The sequence below is a fragment of the Ochotona princeps genome, chromosome 22 (assembly GCF_030435755.1).
Source record: "Ochotona princeps isolate mOchPri1 chromosome 22, mOchPri1.hap1, whole genome shotgun sequence".
In the NCBI taxonomy this organism is placed as follows: Eukaryota; Metazoa; Chordata; class Mammalia; order Lagomorpha; family Ochotonidae; genus Ochotona; species Ochotona princeps.
In genome coordinates, this window is record NC_080853.1 from 7,945,401 (window position 1) to 7,958,406 (window position 13,006).

Here is a 13,006-nt window from a genome sequence, read left to right on the forward strand (position 1 = left end):
TGGGATTATTCCCTGAGTTCTGTCTCCTTTAGGGAGAGGGTGCTCCAGGGGAAGACGAAGCCTTGTCTGAGCCTTGCACCAGCCCGGTGCACAGGAAACCCTCCATCATCCGCGTTTCCACCTGCCACGAATGAATGGCTCCATCACGGGGCTGAGTAAGCCCGGCTTTCCACTGCCACGCACAGTCATGGCCCATTCAGCCCCCCACTCTGGAACCCGGAGTTCCATCCTGGGGTCAGGGTTTACATTCCAGCCCACGGAAACACTGGCGGTTTAAAGCTGCCATCTGCCCTCGCCCTCTTTGCGGCTTCAGCATTATCCCAGCGGCGCGTGTCCTGGTCTTGGATTTCTACCGTCTGCGGGCAGCTCACAGGGGTGTTTGGGGGTCAGACGCCTGCGTGGTGCCTAGCACACAGTAGGAGCTCAGCGCACTGGGTGCACAGGGCGGAGGCGACGGGATCGCGGCCGGGCTGTGGCTGCAGCCCTGGGTGCTGACGGCGAGATCGCGCTTCTCCCGGTGCGCGCCAGCAGCCGGCGCGCCCTGGTGTCTCCTGCAGCCCCGCCGGACAGGCAGGAGTTAAGCGGCGTGCGCGCTTCCGACCCGCAGGTGGCGCCGTCCCGCCTCGGTGCCCCTCTCCAGGCGCTCCGAAGTGCGGGACAGAATTGCAGCGATCCTAGCCGGAGCTCAGCCCCGACTTGTTGATCTCCTCCAGGCAGCCGCCGCCGCGAGGGCCAGAGGAGGAGGCGCCTCCCGCTCGCGGTGCTGCTCCGTGCGCCCCCCGCGCCCCCAGCCTCACGGAGAGCGCATCCCTGCCCCGCGGCGCCTGCAGCCCGGACGCGGCGCCTGCCCGGCCGGGCTAGGCCGGGCCCAGCCCGGCCCCGGGACCGCCGCTGCCCGCGGGCGGGGGCGCCCGGGCGGCCGGGACGATGCACGGCCCCTGGCCCCAGGAGGCGGCCGCCCTGGGGGTGAGTATTGGGGAGGTGGCTCGCCGCGGGGGCGCAGGGGGACTCGGGTGGGGTCTCTCCTGACGCGGTTCGGCCTGTTGGTTTGCCCGGGCTCGGCGGTTCCATGCTGGAGTCGGGGGGTGGGGGGACGGGGGTCGGCTGGTGAGCAAGGACTAGGGCCTGGAGAGGCGCGCGGTCCGCATTCTGGGGCGAGGGCGCGTTCCCCACATTCTGAGAGCTCAGGGGAACCCCCCAAAACCACCAGTGTCCTAGGGGAGGAGGGCGCGTTTTGAAAAGGCCAGAAAATTGAGCTCATTTCCCCGCCTCCCACCTCCCCCACCCCTTCCATTCCAAGCTCGGGGAAAGGCGCAGAACCCGGAGTTATAAAAAGCCATCGCCAGAGAGGAGCGAGGAGGAGGAGGAGGAGGAGAAGGGGGCGGGGAAGGAGCCGGAGGAGGACGGAGCAGGCGGTTCCTGCAGTAGGGTAGGGGGCGCAGGGGGAGGGACGGGACCCTGGCCGGAGCTTGGCTTTGCTTCCTCACCGCTCACGTCCTCTCCAGAGCCAGCTCGGGGGAGAGGCTCTGGTGGTTTGGGGGCGAGAGGTCGCTCCAGGATAGAGAGGTTGCTGTGAACGCCCCTTCCGTGATGACATCTGACAGGCGCACTCCCAGGACCCCCACCCCCAAATCCTTTTTACGGTTTGGAAACAGCAAATTCACTGTCATCTCCCTATATCCCCTCCCCCCATTGTGTTGGTCTTGAATGTGTGTGTATGTGTGTGTGTGATGAGGAATGGAAATGAGAACTTTTAAAAAGGGAAGTTTTTATGCTGTGCCCCTCTCTCCCCAGTGCGGGGCCGGGTCGGGACACGCCCGCCGGGGAGACCCACAGAAGAGCGAGTTTCAGCACTCGACGGGGCGGACAGCGCCCCGGGCGGCTGGGTCGCGCTGGGGCTGCGGAAACTGGGGTGGGGCCTCCCCCGCTCCAGGGGCACCCCCTGAGGCTCGCCCCTCCCCGCGTGCACCGAGTGGGGCGGGGTTCAGCACCGGCAGAAGGGACAGCGTCCGGCAATCCTCCCCACCCCCTGAGCTGCTTAAGCGCCTCGAAGGTCAGGGCCAGCACCGCCGGGGGGAACCCCGGTGGAAAAGGCGGGGAGGGGCTATACCCAGCTCCGCACTGGCTGACTCTGCGTCCGCTTTCGTTTTCTGACTCGCAGCCGTCGGGATGGAGGTGAGAAGACGGCCGTGACGCGCACCTGCTCCTCCGCTGCACCCCAGCGGCCCACAGCGCTCCCTGCCCCCCTCGCCCGCAGCAGCTGCGGGGCCTTGCGGTCGAGTGACAGCGGCCTGGGGGGGCGGGGGGGGCGGGTGCGGCCTGACCAGCGATGCCGGCGGGCATGACGAAGCATGGCTCCCGCTCGGCCAGCTCGCTGCCGCCCGAGCCCATGGAGATCGTACGCAGCAAGGCGTGCTCACGACGTGTGCGCCTCAACGTCGGAGGTCTGGCACACGAAGTCCTCTGGCGCACCCTGGACCGCCTGCCCCGCACGCGGCTGGGCAAGCTGCGTGACTGCAACACGCATGACTCGCTGCTCGAGGTGTGCGACGACTACAGCTTGGATGACAACGAGTACTTCTTCGACCGCCACCCTGGCGCCTTCACCTCCATCCTCAATTTCTACCGCACGGGGCGGCTGCACATGATGGAGGAGATGTGTGCGCTCAGCTTTAGCCAGGAACTGGACTATTGGGGCATCGACGAGATATACCTGGAGTCGTGCTGCCAGGCGCGCTACCACCAGAAGAAGGAGCAGATGAATGAGGAGCTCAAACGCGAGGCCGAGACACTCCGTGAGCGCGAGGGCGAGGAGTTCGATAACACATGCTGCGCCGAGAAGCGCAAGAAGCTGTGGGACCTGCTGGAAAAGCCCAACTCCTCCGTGGCCGCCAAGGTGAGCTTGGGGGGCTGGGGTCGGGTGGGCAGTGGTGGTGGTGGGGCTCCAGCTTAGTTCCTGAAGATGAAGACCAGGCTGCGACCCCAGAGGTGAGTCCCGGGGTGGCACTGCACCCCTCCTTTTATTACACAGTTTTACATTCCTGCTTTGCTGGAGAACGGTGCACTTATACTTGTAAAGAGCTGCTGCGGTGGCCGCTAAGGGAGAGTGCAGACAGACAGACCATGCAGGGTTACAGGATGGAGTCACAAAGGACTCCCGCTGAAGCCCGCCCTCCAGGCTGCACATACTTGTTGGGTGTTGAGATGCCGTTAGGTGGTTTTAAGGTAAGGACATGAGGCGGAAGGACTCTGTTGGGTGGTTGTGGCCATGCCTGTCGTGTGCTTTCTTGTGGTTGCTTGTGGCCTGGGGCCACCCGTGTCTTGACTGATATTTGTTGGAGTTTATTCCCAGAATGATTTGCTGCAGTTCGTAAAGTGGCTTTTTCTGTTGGAAGACAATGTGAATTTCACAATAGGAGTGAAAACCTGGAGAAGCAAGAGGAGGAGGAAGGCAGCCCAGCATCCGGAGTGGGCTGCTGGGAGCTGGCAGAGGCTTGGAGAGATTGAGCAAGCCTTGGGTGGGGGTCAGTGCAGGCCAGGAGGCCGCTGGTGGAGAAGTCTTGGTTCTGATTCAGTCTGGGATGCCTAGGGAGGTGGGTGGGGGCTGTCTCCCCATGGCCGCATGCTGCTGGCTGCTGCACTGCTGAGGGCAACACAATGTGTCCGGGGCTCTCAGAGAGGCCAGGCGAGGTCCAAGGGGAGGCCAGGGAAGAAAAGTCTTGCTGTGGAGATCCTGTCAGACCTGGTTGGAGAATGGATCTTGCCTGCTTGCTGAAGCAGGGACAGAGAGTGGGTATTTCCCGGCAGGATAAGGCAGTGAGGAAGTGTGCCCTAATGAGTGAGCCAGGCCAGCTTGAGGCCAGCCTGGCTCCTTGGTGGGGTCTTGTGACTCCGTGAACCCCTCCAGAGCGGGTACAGGGTCTCGGCGAGGTCCTTTTCAAGCTTCTGGCTGCCCAGGGAGAGGCCCCACAAGGTGGCAGGAGGGGATGGCCAGGGAGAGGTGGAGGAAGCACTCTTGTACCCCCTCCCCTCTAAAGAGGATGTGGAGCTTCCTGGGCGTGGCTTCCTCCTTGCTTCTAGCACCCCAGGTTCGGCTCTTTAAGACCGCTTCGTGCTCACCCTTAACCGGCTTAGGATCAGCCAACTTAGTTTGCTATTTCAGGCCTGACACGGGTTTCCCCCGCTCCACACCTCACTCAGGCCCAAACGTGACTTTCCATCTCCTCCCAGAACTGTCCCGAAGCTGTGAGATGGAGGGGCTGGAGTGAGAGGGGGTTTGCCTTCCCATGTGGATGGGGGGGAGACAGGCAAGGGTTGGGTTGTGCTGGGAGTCTGTTGTTTGGGAATAAACAGGCTCCCCGCTCCCCTGGGTTAATCCGCTCCCGGGGACAGGGACGAGCTTCGTGACCTCTCCGTGATCCTCGACCAGGACTGTCAGCTCACATTCCCGGCAGATGGTCTGTCCAGGATCTTAGCAGCCAGAGCTGAATGGGGGAGCAGGCCGCTCCTTAGACCACCGTGATGCAATCTCGGCTGGCCCTGATGGCCGCCCTGCACCCCCTCTCTGTCGTGACCACATTTCTTGCAAAGGGGGTGGCTCAGAGAGGTCAGACGTCTCTCTTCAGGTCACACGGTGGCATACAAGTGTGGTGTCAGACTCCTTTGTATGTACAAGTGCCACAGGCTCCTCCTCCCTGCCTTTCACTTTTGCCCCCTGCCATCTAGTCCTTACACAGCAGCCATAGCAAGCTCTTCGAGATGTCAGTTGGATCACATGAATCAGAAGAGATGCAGACGCGGTGGCTGTGCCGTGCCTGGGGCCTGTGAAGTCCAGCCTCTGGGGCCTCTGAGCTCTCCTCTTCCCGTCTTTGGTTCCCTCACTTCTGGCCCACCACCCTTTTCACGGTTCCCTAAGTTGGCCAGGGGTGTCCCAGCCCAGGACATTGACACCTGCCAACCCCACTGCCTGCTGGGCTCTCTCCCCAGCTTGTCCCTTGCATCATCTGAATGGGTCTCCACTGATATTTCCCCTCCGCGGAGCTCTTCTCTGACCCTCGTCTTGCATGGCCTCTGGCCTTCCTCTTGGCCACATCCCATGGTCTTTCTTGCATGGACTTTCAGAGCCATTGGCTTCCTGGTGTCTGCCTGGTTCACACTCACCAGAGTCCGAGTGCCAAGAATTATGGTCTCTGCCCTGATCCCAACACCCACAGTGATGCCTGGCACAGAGGAACTCTGCCTAGTTGCTTATGGTGACAATGAGTACAGGGAGCCCTGAGTCTGTGTCTTGGGGCTGGAGGACCTGTCACTCCTTCCTCGCTGCCCACTTGGAACCCAGAACCCGGTGCTGCTGGCCTCCCCCAGTCGTTTGCACTGTGCCGCCCTCATCCTTCCAGCTCGGTTGCCCTCGTTACCTGGCTCAAATACAAGGCGAGGCCTGTGGGAATTTAGGCTGTAGGTTGGGAGGCTTGTGTAGAGGGTCATTTCCAGGTGAGAGGTCAAATTGCCCGCAGGAGCAAGGACAAACCCAACACTGGGCATAGCCCCCAATGCACCTCTCCAGGTCTTGCCTGCAGACACTTTTTGCCCCAGCCACCCACCTGCAAAAAGGAGATGCGAAGCCCACCTTGCCAGGTTGCATTGGGAAAAATATAGCTCAGTGCCTGGTGCTGTGGTCAAGGATGGCGTCCTCTTTCTCCCGAGCTGGGTGGGCTGAGTTGCCCCAGACTCTTTGCTTGTGATGGCTGCAGCCCAGAGGCTGAGCCGATGCTGTGAATAATTGATGGGATGTTCTGGCAGCTTCGAGACAGACCAGAGCCCGGGCTGCAGGCTTCCCCGCCAGGGGAGCGAAAATCAAAAACCATTAGGCAAAAGGCAGCATGATTGATTGTTGTTTGGAAGATGGGGTCACCCCCATCGTGAGGGTTGTAGGATGGTGGGGGTGGGGGCCACCAGCAGGTTTCTGCTTTCTCGGAAGGCTCAGCAGCCTTTCTCAGCAGAGGAGGGAAGAAGTGATTGAGCAGGCCTGGCATGCTGCGTTCCCTGGAAGGGTCCCCGGTGAAAGAGCCAAGACTGCCATGAAGTGAGCCGAGTGCTGATCAGTGGTGGTCTGCCAGCTCATTGAGATCCTTCTAGCAGTTCTATCTGGCTTAGGGACACTTTGGGCCACAAGTAACAGCAAAGAAACTGCGAAGCAGCTTCAGAGATGAGGAAGAGGCATCGTGGCATGAAACATACAGTTCCAGGGTCGCTGGTTTTGAGTTAAATTCTTGGCTCAACCATGCCTCAGGGTTCTGTGCTCTTCCATGCTCCCGCTCCTCCAGCTCTAGCAGGTGCTTGGTTCTCAAGCTTGAGGCCTCTGGTCACAAGGTGGCTGCCCAGTTCCAGCCCTCCAACGTCCAGTGCAACAAGAAGGACATGTGTTCCTGTGCACCATTGTCCTTTTTTCTCTCTGTGAGAAGGACTTTTCCTGGGCGCACTCTAACAGTATCAGGTCACATCCTTGTGCTCCAGCTATGAGGGTGAGGGATGGGGAGATCTGGGAAAGCAAGTACACTTGATGAGTGATGTTGAGACGTGTTTATAGCAAAGGAGCAGGGCCTCAGGTGCCGTCCACAGCCCGAGCTCACACAGTCCAATGCTCAGGGAATAATTGTTGAGGAAATGAAAATGGGCAGAGGCAGGGTTTGAACCCAAGTTTGTCTGGTGCCCAAGCCTGTGCCTTAGAGCCCTCGGGTCTCTGGCAGGTCATTGAGCTCTCTGAGCCTTAAGGAGCTCATGTGCATGTTGGTGACAATTGCTGGCCCCTTGGCACAGTTTGGATCAAGGAGCAAGCACTGGTAAGGATGGGTAGTTTCTCACGACTTCACTGTTGTTACTGCATCTGGAAGTGGAGCTACCCTCTAACGGAACAGTGGCTAGGATTCCACCTGCTGTTGAAGAATGACTCCTGCAGTTCTCCAGCCCTGGGTTCATTTCTTGTCTACCTCGGGCATTCCTTCACATCTCTGGGTTTCAGCTTCCCACTGTAGGAAATGAGAATTATCACTGGGGGGGGGGGGCGGCAAGCATGGAGGGCTTGCTGGGAAGTGACCCACATAAAGAGCCTGTCACCGGGGAAAAAAAAAAAAAAAAAAGAGCCTGTCACCGGGGCGGCATTTAGTCATGTGCTGTGATCAGGACTGTCTCACTGAGGCACTGACCCAGCCGCACCCCCAGCCACCAGTAGCCCATCAGGGTGTTGATTGTGGGGTCACTGCCCTATAGTCTGTTGGGATTTCACACCTCCAACACGTTGGGACTTTTGTTTCCTGGGCTGAGCTGGGAGGATGTCTATTTCATCATCAAGAAAGTCAAGGGACAAGCTTGGAACCCTGGGGCTGTCTGGTTCTGCTGTCCCCACATTAGTAGGATAATAAGGGGATCTTCCCAAATCCCACGGGAAAGGTGTCTTTTGAAAAAGGTGGCATGGATTAAAAAAAAATGCATTGGAATTAACTCATGTGCTAATGACTCAGTCCTGGCTGTGGGGTCACATGGACGTGATTTGAATCCTGTCCCCTCCCTTTTCCTCACTGAGAAGGTTGCACAAACAGCCTTGCCAGCCATGGCCTCTAGACCCTGATCTGAAAATGAGACTGGATGTAAACCCACCTCACAACAGGCACATACTAATATGCCAGTGACGTGCTGAAGCCCTGCCTGGGGAATGCTGTGTCCACTTGAGAAAGGACAGCCGGACACAGACGTGCATAATGCATCACCGACCTATTTGGGCCACATGGCAAGTCTGTGAAAGGTCAGGGGCCATCAAGAAGCCTTCCTGACCTACCCCCTGCCCCATCTTGGCCTCCCTTCAAGGCCCAGGGATCATACCATTGCTCCTGGATACTTGACTGTAATCCTATCTTGACAGCCTGGTCTCTCCGGGCTTTTGAAAGGGTTTGATGAACTGGATAACAGCAAAATGCTGAGGAAGGAAAAACGCTGGCCAAAAAATGAGCAGTTTGGCAAAAGCTTAATTAACTGGAAGAGAAGTAGCATGCATTAGGCACCAACTCAATACCCAGCACTTTGTATCCTTCTCGTATCCCCACAGGGTCATGCATGGACACTCACTCTTAGAGCTGGATCGTCCAAGTCCTCTGCCCACTAACCACATCGTGGTTTGGACAGGGTTCCTTCAGCCAGCAACAATCCCAGGCCACAGCAGTGCCTGCTCCCATGTGTGAGTGAATGTTCACACAGAACAGGGCCCAGTGGGTAGGCGGGCAGAAAGCCCTCAGTTGCTGTCAGGTTATTTTCTGCTTTGTAATTGTCATCTTAGGGAATCCTCCTGACAACACTACAAGATAAATAAGTTCCTCTTCCAAACATGACTGTTTGTTTAACATGAGGCCTGCATCACATGAGCCTAGATGCAGTATCTGGCCACTGAGAGTCCAGTGGAAGCAGGGAGCTCATGACTGCTCATGCTGATGCTGCAGCTCCCCATTCCCGGGTGTATGTTCAGTTCTGGCTCCTGGGAGAGAACAAACTCTTGTTGCCACTCGCATGCTAACACACCCTGTTTGAGTTCTTTCCTTTCCCTGTGTCATGTGCCTTTTCTCCCACTGCAATTTTCTGGGATGACTTCCTGGGCAAACCGCTGTACTCAGGTCCTTGTCTGACAACCTGGCTCTGGAAAACCCAACCAAAGAGCATGTGGAACCTCATTTAACCAGAGAATTCCAGTGTTGGGGAGCTAGGGAGGGGTCTTAGCACCAAGCCCCTGGTTGGGGGTGAGGAATTACCTTCAGACAAGAAATACTAGGGCTGACTGGATGAATGGATGGGTGCCGTTAGCAATAGCAGCAACACCAACAGCTCTCTGTTGTGCACAAAGCAAAGGGCATCTGACAAACGTGGTTGCCCTGTTAGGGAGACGTCGTCATCTTCATCTCACAGTGGAGGCTCAGAGAGATTATGTCGTGAACCAGGGTCACTCAGCAAGTGGGAAGGCTCTTGAAATGGACTCTCCCCAGGACTCCCTAACTGCCGAGTCCATGACTTTGGCCTCCGAGAAGTGAAAAACGAGTTCCAGGGGTGTTATCCCCCCGGCTGGGAAGATGGTAAAAGCTGGTGACATTTCTGTTCAGCATCTCCCACCTGACTCGGGAGAGTCCCTGGCTCCTGATCCAGCCTGGCCTTGTCTCCAAAGGCTGCTGGAGGGGGCTGCGAGATACAGGTTTAGCATGGAGCTGGACTTACAGAACATCTAAATACTGAAGGGCTGTGTTCTCCCTGCGGGCAACTCCTGGCTTGGGTGCTCCTGGTCTAAGTGGAAATGACTGTAGGACCAGGGCCAGGAGGAGCACCCAAGCCCCTATTTGGGGGATGGGTGAAATGGGAACCAAAATTTGCACGTGACTATCCAGGGTGGCTATTTTTCTTATGTTCCCCTCCTCCCTGCTTGACATAGATGATGAATAAGACATCATGTTGACTTGTGAGACATAGGGAGGAATGTTCTGGACTCAAGTCCCAGTTTCCCTGCTTTCTGCCTGTGTGGTCCCCAAGGCACCTACCTCTCGTCTCTGTGACTGAGGAGGAGTGGGGGTAACCACAGTGAATCACGGATCAGGGCTCCCAGTCCAGGCTGCACACTGGGACCACTTCTGCTTGGGAAAACGGTGGAAACACAGCCCTTGTTTGGTTTTCTAAAAGTTAGGGTAAAGGGCATAAAAGCTGAACTTCACTGTCATAGCACTTTCACACTGCTGTGACCCCAATTTCCAGGAATTTTCCATATTGTAAAACAGAGACTGTGCCCGTTGCTGCCCCCACCCCCAGCCTTTTGTTTTCTGTTTGTGAACTTGACCCTTACAGATCCCTATGACGTCACTCAGTGTGATAGTCTCAAGGATCCTCCGTGTCATAGTGTGCGTCAGAATCTGCTTCCTTCTTAAACGCTGAATAATATCCTGTGTGTGTCGCTTCCCCGTTCATCCACCGATGGGCACTTGATTGCTTCCCCCTTTGGGCTGTTGTGAATAATGATGCTAGGAACGTGCACAGGCCCACGTCTCTTCAAGTCGTTGCTGTCAACTCTTTTGAATATAGACCCAGAATTGGAATATGAATATTCTATTTTTAATTTTTGGAGGAACTTCCCACTGTTTCTTTTGTGGCTGTGTTGTTTTATGTTGCCACTGACGGTGAACAGTGGTTCCAATTTCTCTGTCTTCTAACTAGGGTTATAATATATGTATATATAGGTATATATACTTTAAGTTGTATTTACTCACTTGAGAGAGAGGAAGAGGGAGAGAGAATGAGGGTGAGCTCCGGTTTAACAGGTTCAGTTCTCAAGTGCTTTCAATGGCCAGGGCTTGATCGGGATGGCTGTGGAGAGCCAGGAGCTCAACCCAGGTCCTACTCTTGGGTGCCAGTGGTCCAAGTCCTGGAACCATCACTGCCGCTTCCCAGAGTCTGCAGTAGCTGGAAGCCGGAGGCAGGTACCGTCGTGAGTGACAGCCAGGCACCTGCTGCGTTTCTGTTTTGTGGACAGATGCTGCCCTCTAAGACTCCCTGGGAGGGTGTAGGGGCAGAGGCATGGCTTGCACTTTCCCAGGGATTGGTGCCACAGAGCATCTCTTCTGTGTTTGTGGGCCACCTGACTGTCACCTTTGGAGTGAATTGGTGTTTCTGCCCCTGAGCTGCAGATGCTGCAGATGAATTTCTTGTCAGACACCAGCTTTGCCAGCACTAACGTTCTGCAAGTCACCTGGCTCTCTCTGTAGGCGTGGCCTCCCAGGCTCAGGAGTCTTTATTTGGGTGAAGTCTGATGTGTCTGTTTCCTCTTTGGTCACCTGTGCTTTTTGCTGTCAGCTCTGGGGAATCACTGCCCAAGCCATGCGGCTGTGAAGCCTTCCTCCTGTGTGTTCTTTTAAGAGTTTCAGAGCTCACCTTTCGGTCTCTGTGTTGGAAAGTAGGGAGGTAAGGGATTGATTTCTTTTCTAAGCATGTGACTGCCCCATTTTTCCAACCCTCTGTAGCCCTTGGTGACTCTCGGCCTGGGCAGTCCTGGAAAAGCCCAGCCACAGAGGACAGATCAGTGATGCACAATGCTGGGCACCCACTGTGCTCCCAATTGTAGTTGTTGGCACCAGTGGACAGTCCCCAACTCACCCAGCACGCTGCCACTTCCTCCTGCACACGTGAGAGCCCGGCAGAACACGCATGCGAGGGAGTGATGCAGACGACTGACACATCCAGATCGGGACCACTTCCCGGTGTCTCTATGACACCTCCCTGTCCTGTCCAGTGCTGCCCACCAAGACCGCGGCAGATGGTTCCTCCTGTCCCACCCTGCAGTCTCCCCCCGTCGCCCACCTTGTAAAATAATATCGTCTCACCCCCTCAACTCAGAACCCTTCTGGGGTCCCCATCTCATCCAGAGGTAAAGCTAAAGTCCTCACGTGGCCCACGGGCTCCGTGACCCAGTATCCTCTCCCCTTCTCACCCCAGCTCTCTCCCACTTCCTTCCCCACCAGCCTCCCACCTCCATGGGCTTGCTGCTGCTCAGGGCCTGGGCACTGGCTGTTCCTTCTGGGCTATTCAGGTCCGAGCCCACTGTCTTCTCAGCAAGGCCGGCCCTGGCCCTTGCACTGCTCCTCCCCACTCACCTTCTGCCCCTGGGGCCTACTGTACTCGCTCCCCCCATGACAGGTGTGTGATCTCTAAATTATGCTGAGCTTGTTCTTTTCCCTGCTTCCAAGGGCAAGGACTTCGTCCGTTTTGTGCCTTGTTGTGTTTTCTGTGCCTGGAACGGTGTCTGTGGTGGAGTGGGCACTGGAGACATGTGTTAAGTGAATGAAGGACATTATCCGGGGACTGATTCAGGAAAGGATTTTGCAACCGAAGTCCAGTGCTTTTGCTGCCACACTGCTGGACAATTGATGCTGCCCTGCCCTGGCCGCACTCTGGATGCAGAATTTGCCTAGAGTCACAGCAGCTGGAGTCTGGCCTTGGACCTTGGTACATATGACAACTGGGAGCTGACGAGAGTTTGATGATGGTAGGGGTGGTAGAGTAGAGGGTGCAGTGCAGGGTGTTGGGGGCATTCCTGGTCCCTAAGCACTAAGTGTGCCAGGAGAAGGCACAGAGCCATTTAAGAAATGACAGTGAGGAAGAGGAGGGTGCAGGCAAGTCAGAGACACGTGGCTAGATTGGGGAACTATTGCAATGGGGGCAGGGCAGTTGCTTTTGAGTTGTTCTGTGGATGCCAGACCTGGCCCACAGTGAGGTGTGAATGCTGTGTAGCAGTCTCCCTGGTCCAAAGCCCAGCTCAGCCTCATCTGAGCTGCATGGCCTCTGGGGGAATGGTGGAGCTTCTCTGGGCTTTTCACTGATCCTTAGTTGGGAAACTCACAGCTACCAGAGCTGTGGTGACAGTTCTGTATGAGGTGCCCCAAGTAGTGCCTGGCACCCAGGAGTGCTCTGTGCATGGTAACCATGGTGACCGTCGCCGTTCCATGTTTGCTAAGTGAATGCACAAGCACGTGTGATGACCTGCTGATGTCTGACCAGAGGAGACTCTCTTACAAGCTCAGGGTCTCCCAAGTGCACCTGTCTCCTTTGGCCTTCCTTGTCTGCTCCGTGCCTGTCACCTGCACATTGGCTGGGTAGGAGGAAGTGCCTGTTGGAACTCCATTCACAGAGAGGAGAGGTGATGGAACTGCTGCACCCCTGACCTGCTCCTTTGCATCCTGTCGCACCACCCTTGCTTTGCCGTGAGACTGGTCTGAACCCTGATGGGTATGAGGGCTTCATGAACTCTGAGTGGATGTTCTTGTCTTAGCTACTCCTGCCAGGCCATGGCCCTGGAATGAAGCCACACTTCATGGTAGATGGTCATGATTCATGAAGTGTGAGCCACGGCCCATCCCTGTGTCCTTTGAGGCCCAGGGGCTCCTGGGAGCTCTTGACCTTGGTCAGCTGTGCCTCTGGGAGTCATACATCAGGT

General features: G+C 56.8%; 1 protein-coding gene across 1 annotated transcript in view; it reads left to right on the forward strand.

Moving 5' to 3' along the window:
* The first annotated feature begins 677 nt into the window (after window positions 1-677).
* The window catches only part of KCNB1 (potassium voltage-gated channel subfamily B member 1), a 77,256-nt gene continuing 64,927 nt past the window's right edge, over window positions 678-13,006 (forward strand). The window contains exons 1-2 of the mRNA XM_058679462.1: window positions 678-966; window positions 2,162-2,896. Coding sequence (XP_058535445.1) covers window positions 2,330-2,896 — 567 coding nt within the window. The 5' untranslated portion in view covers window positions 678-966; window positions 2,162-2,329. The remainder of the gene's footprint in view (window positions 967-2,161; window positions 2,897-13,006) is intronic.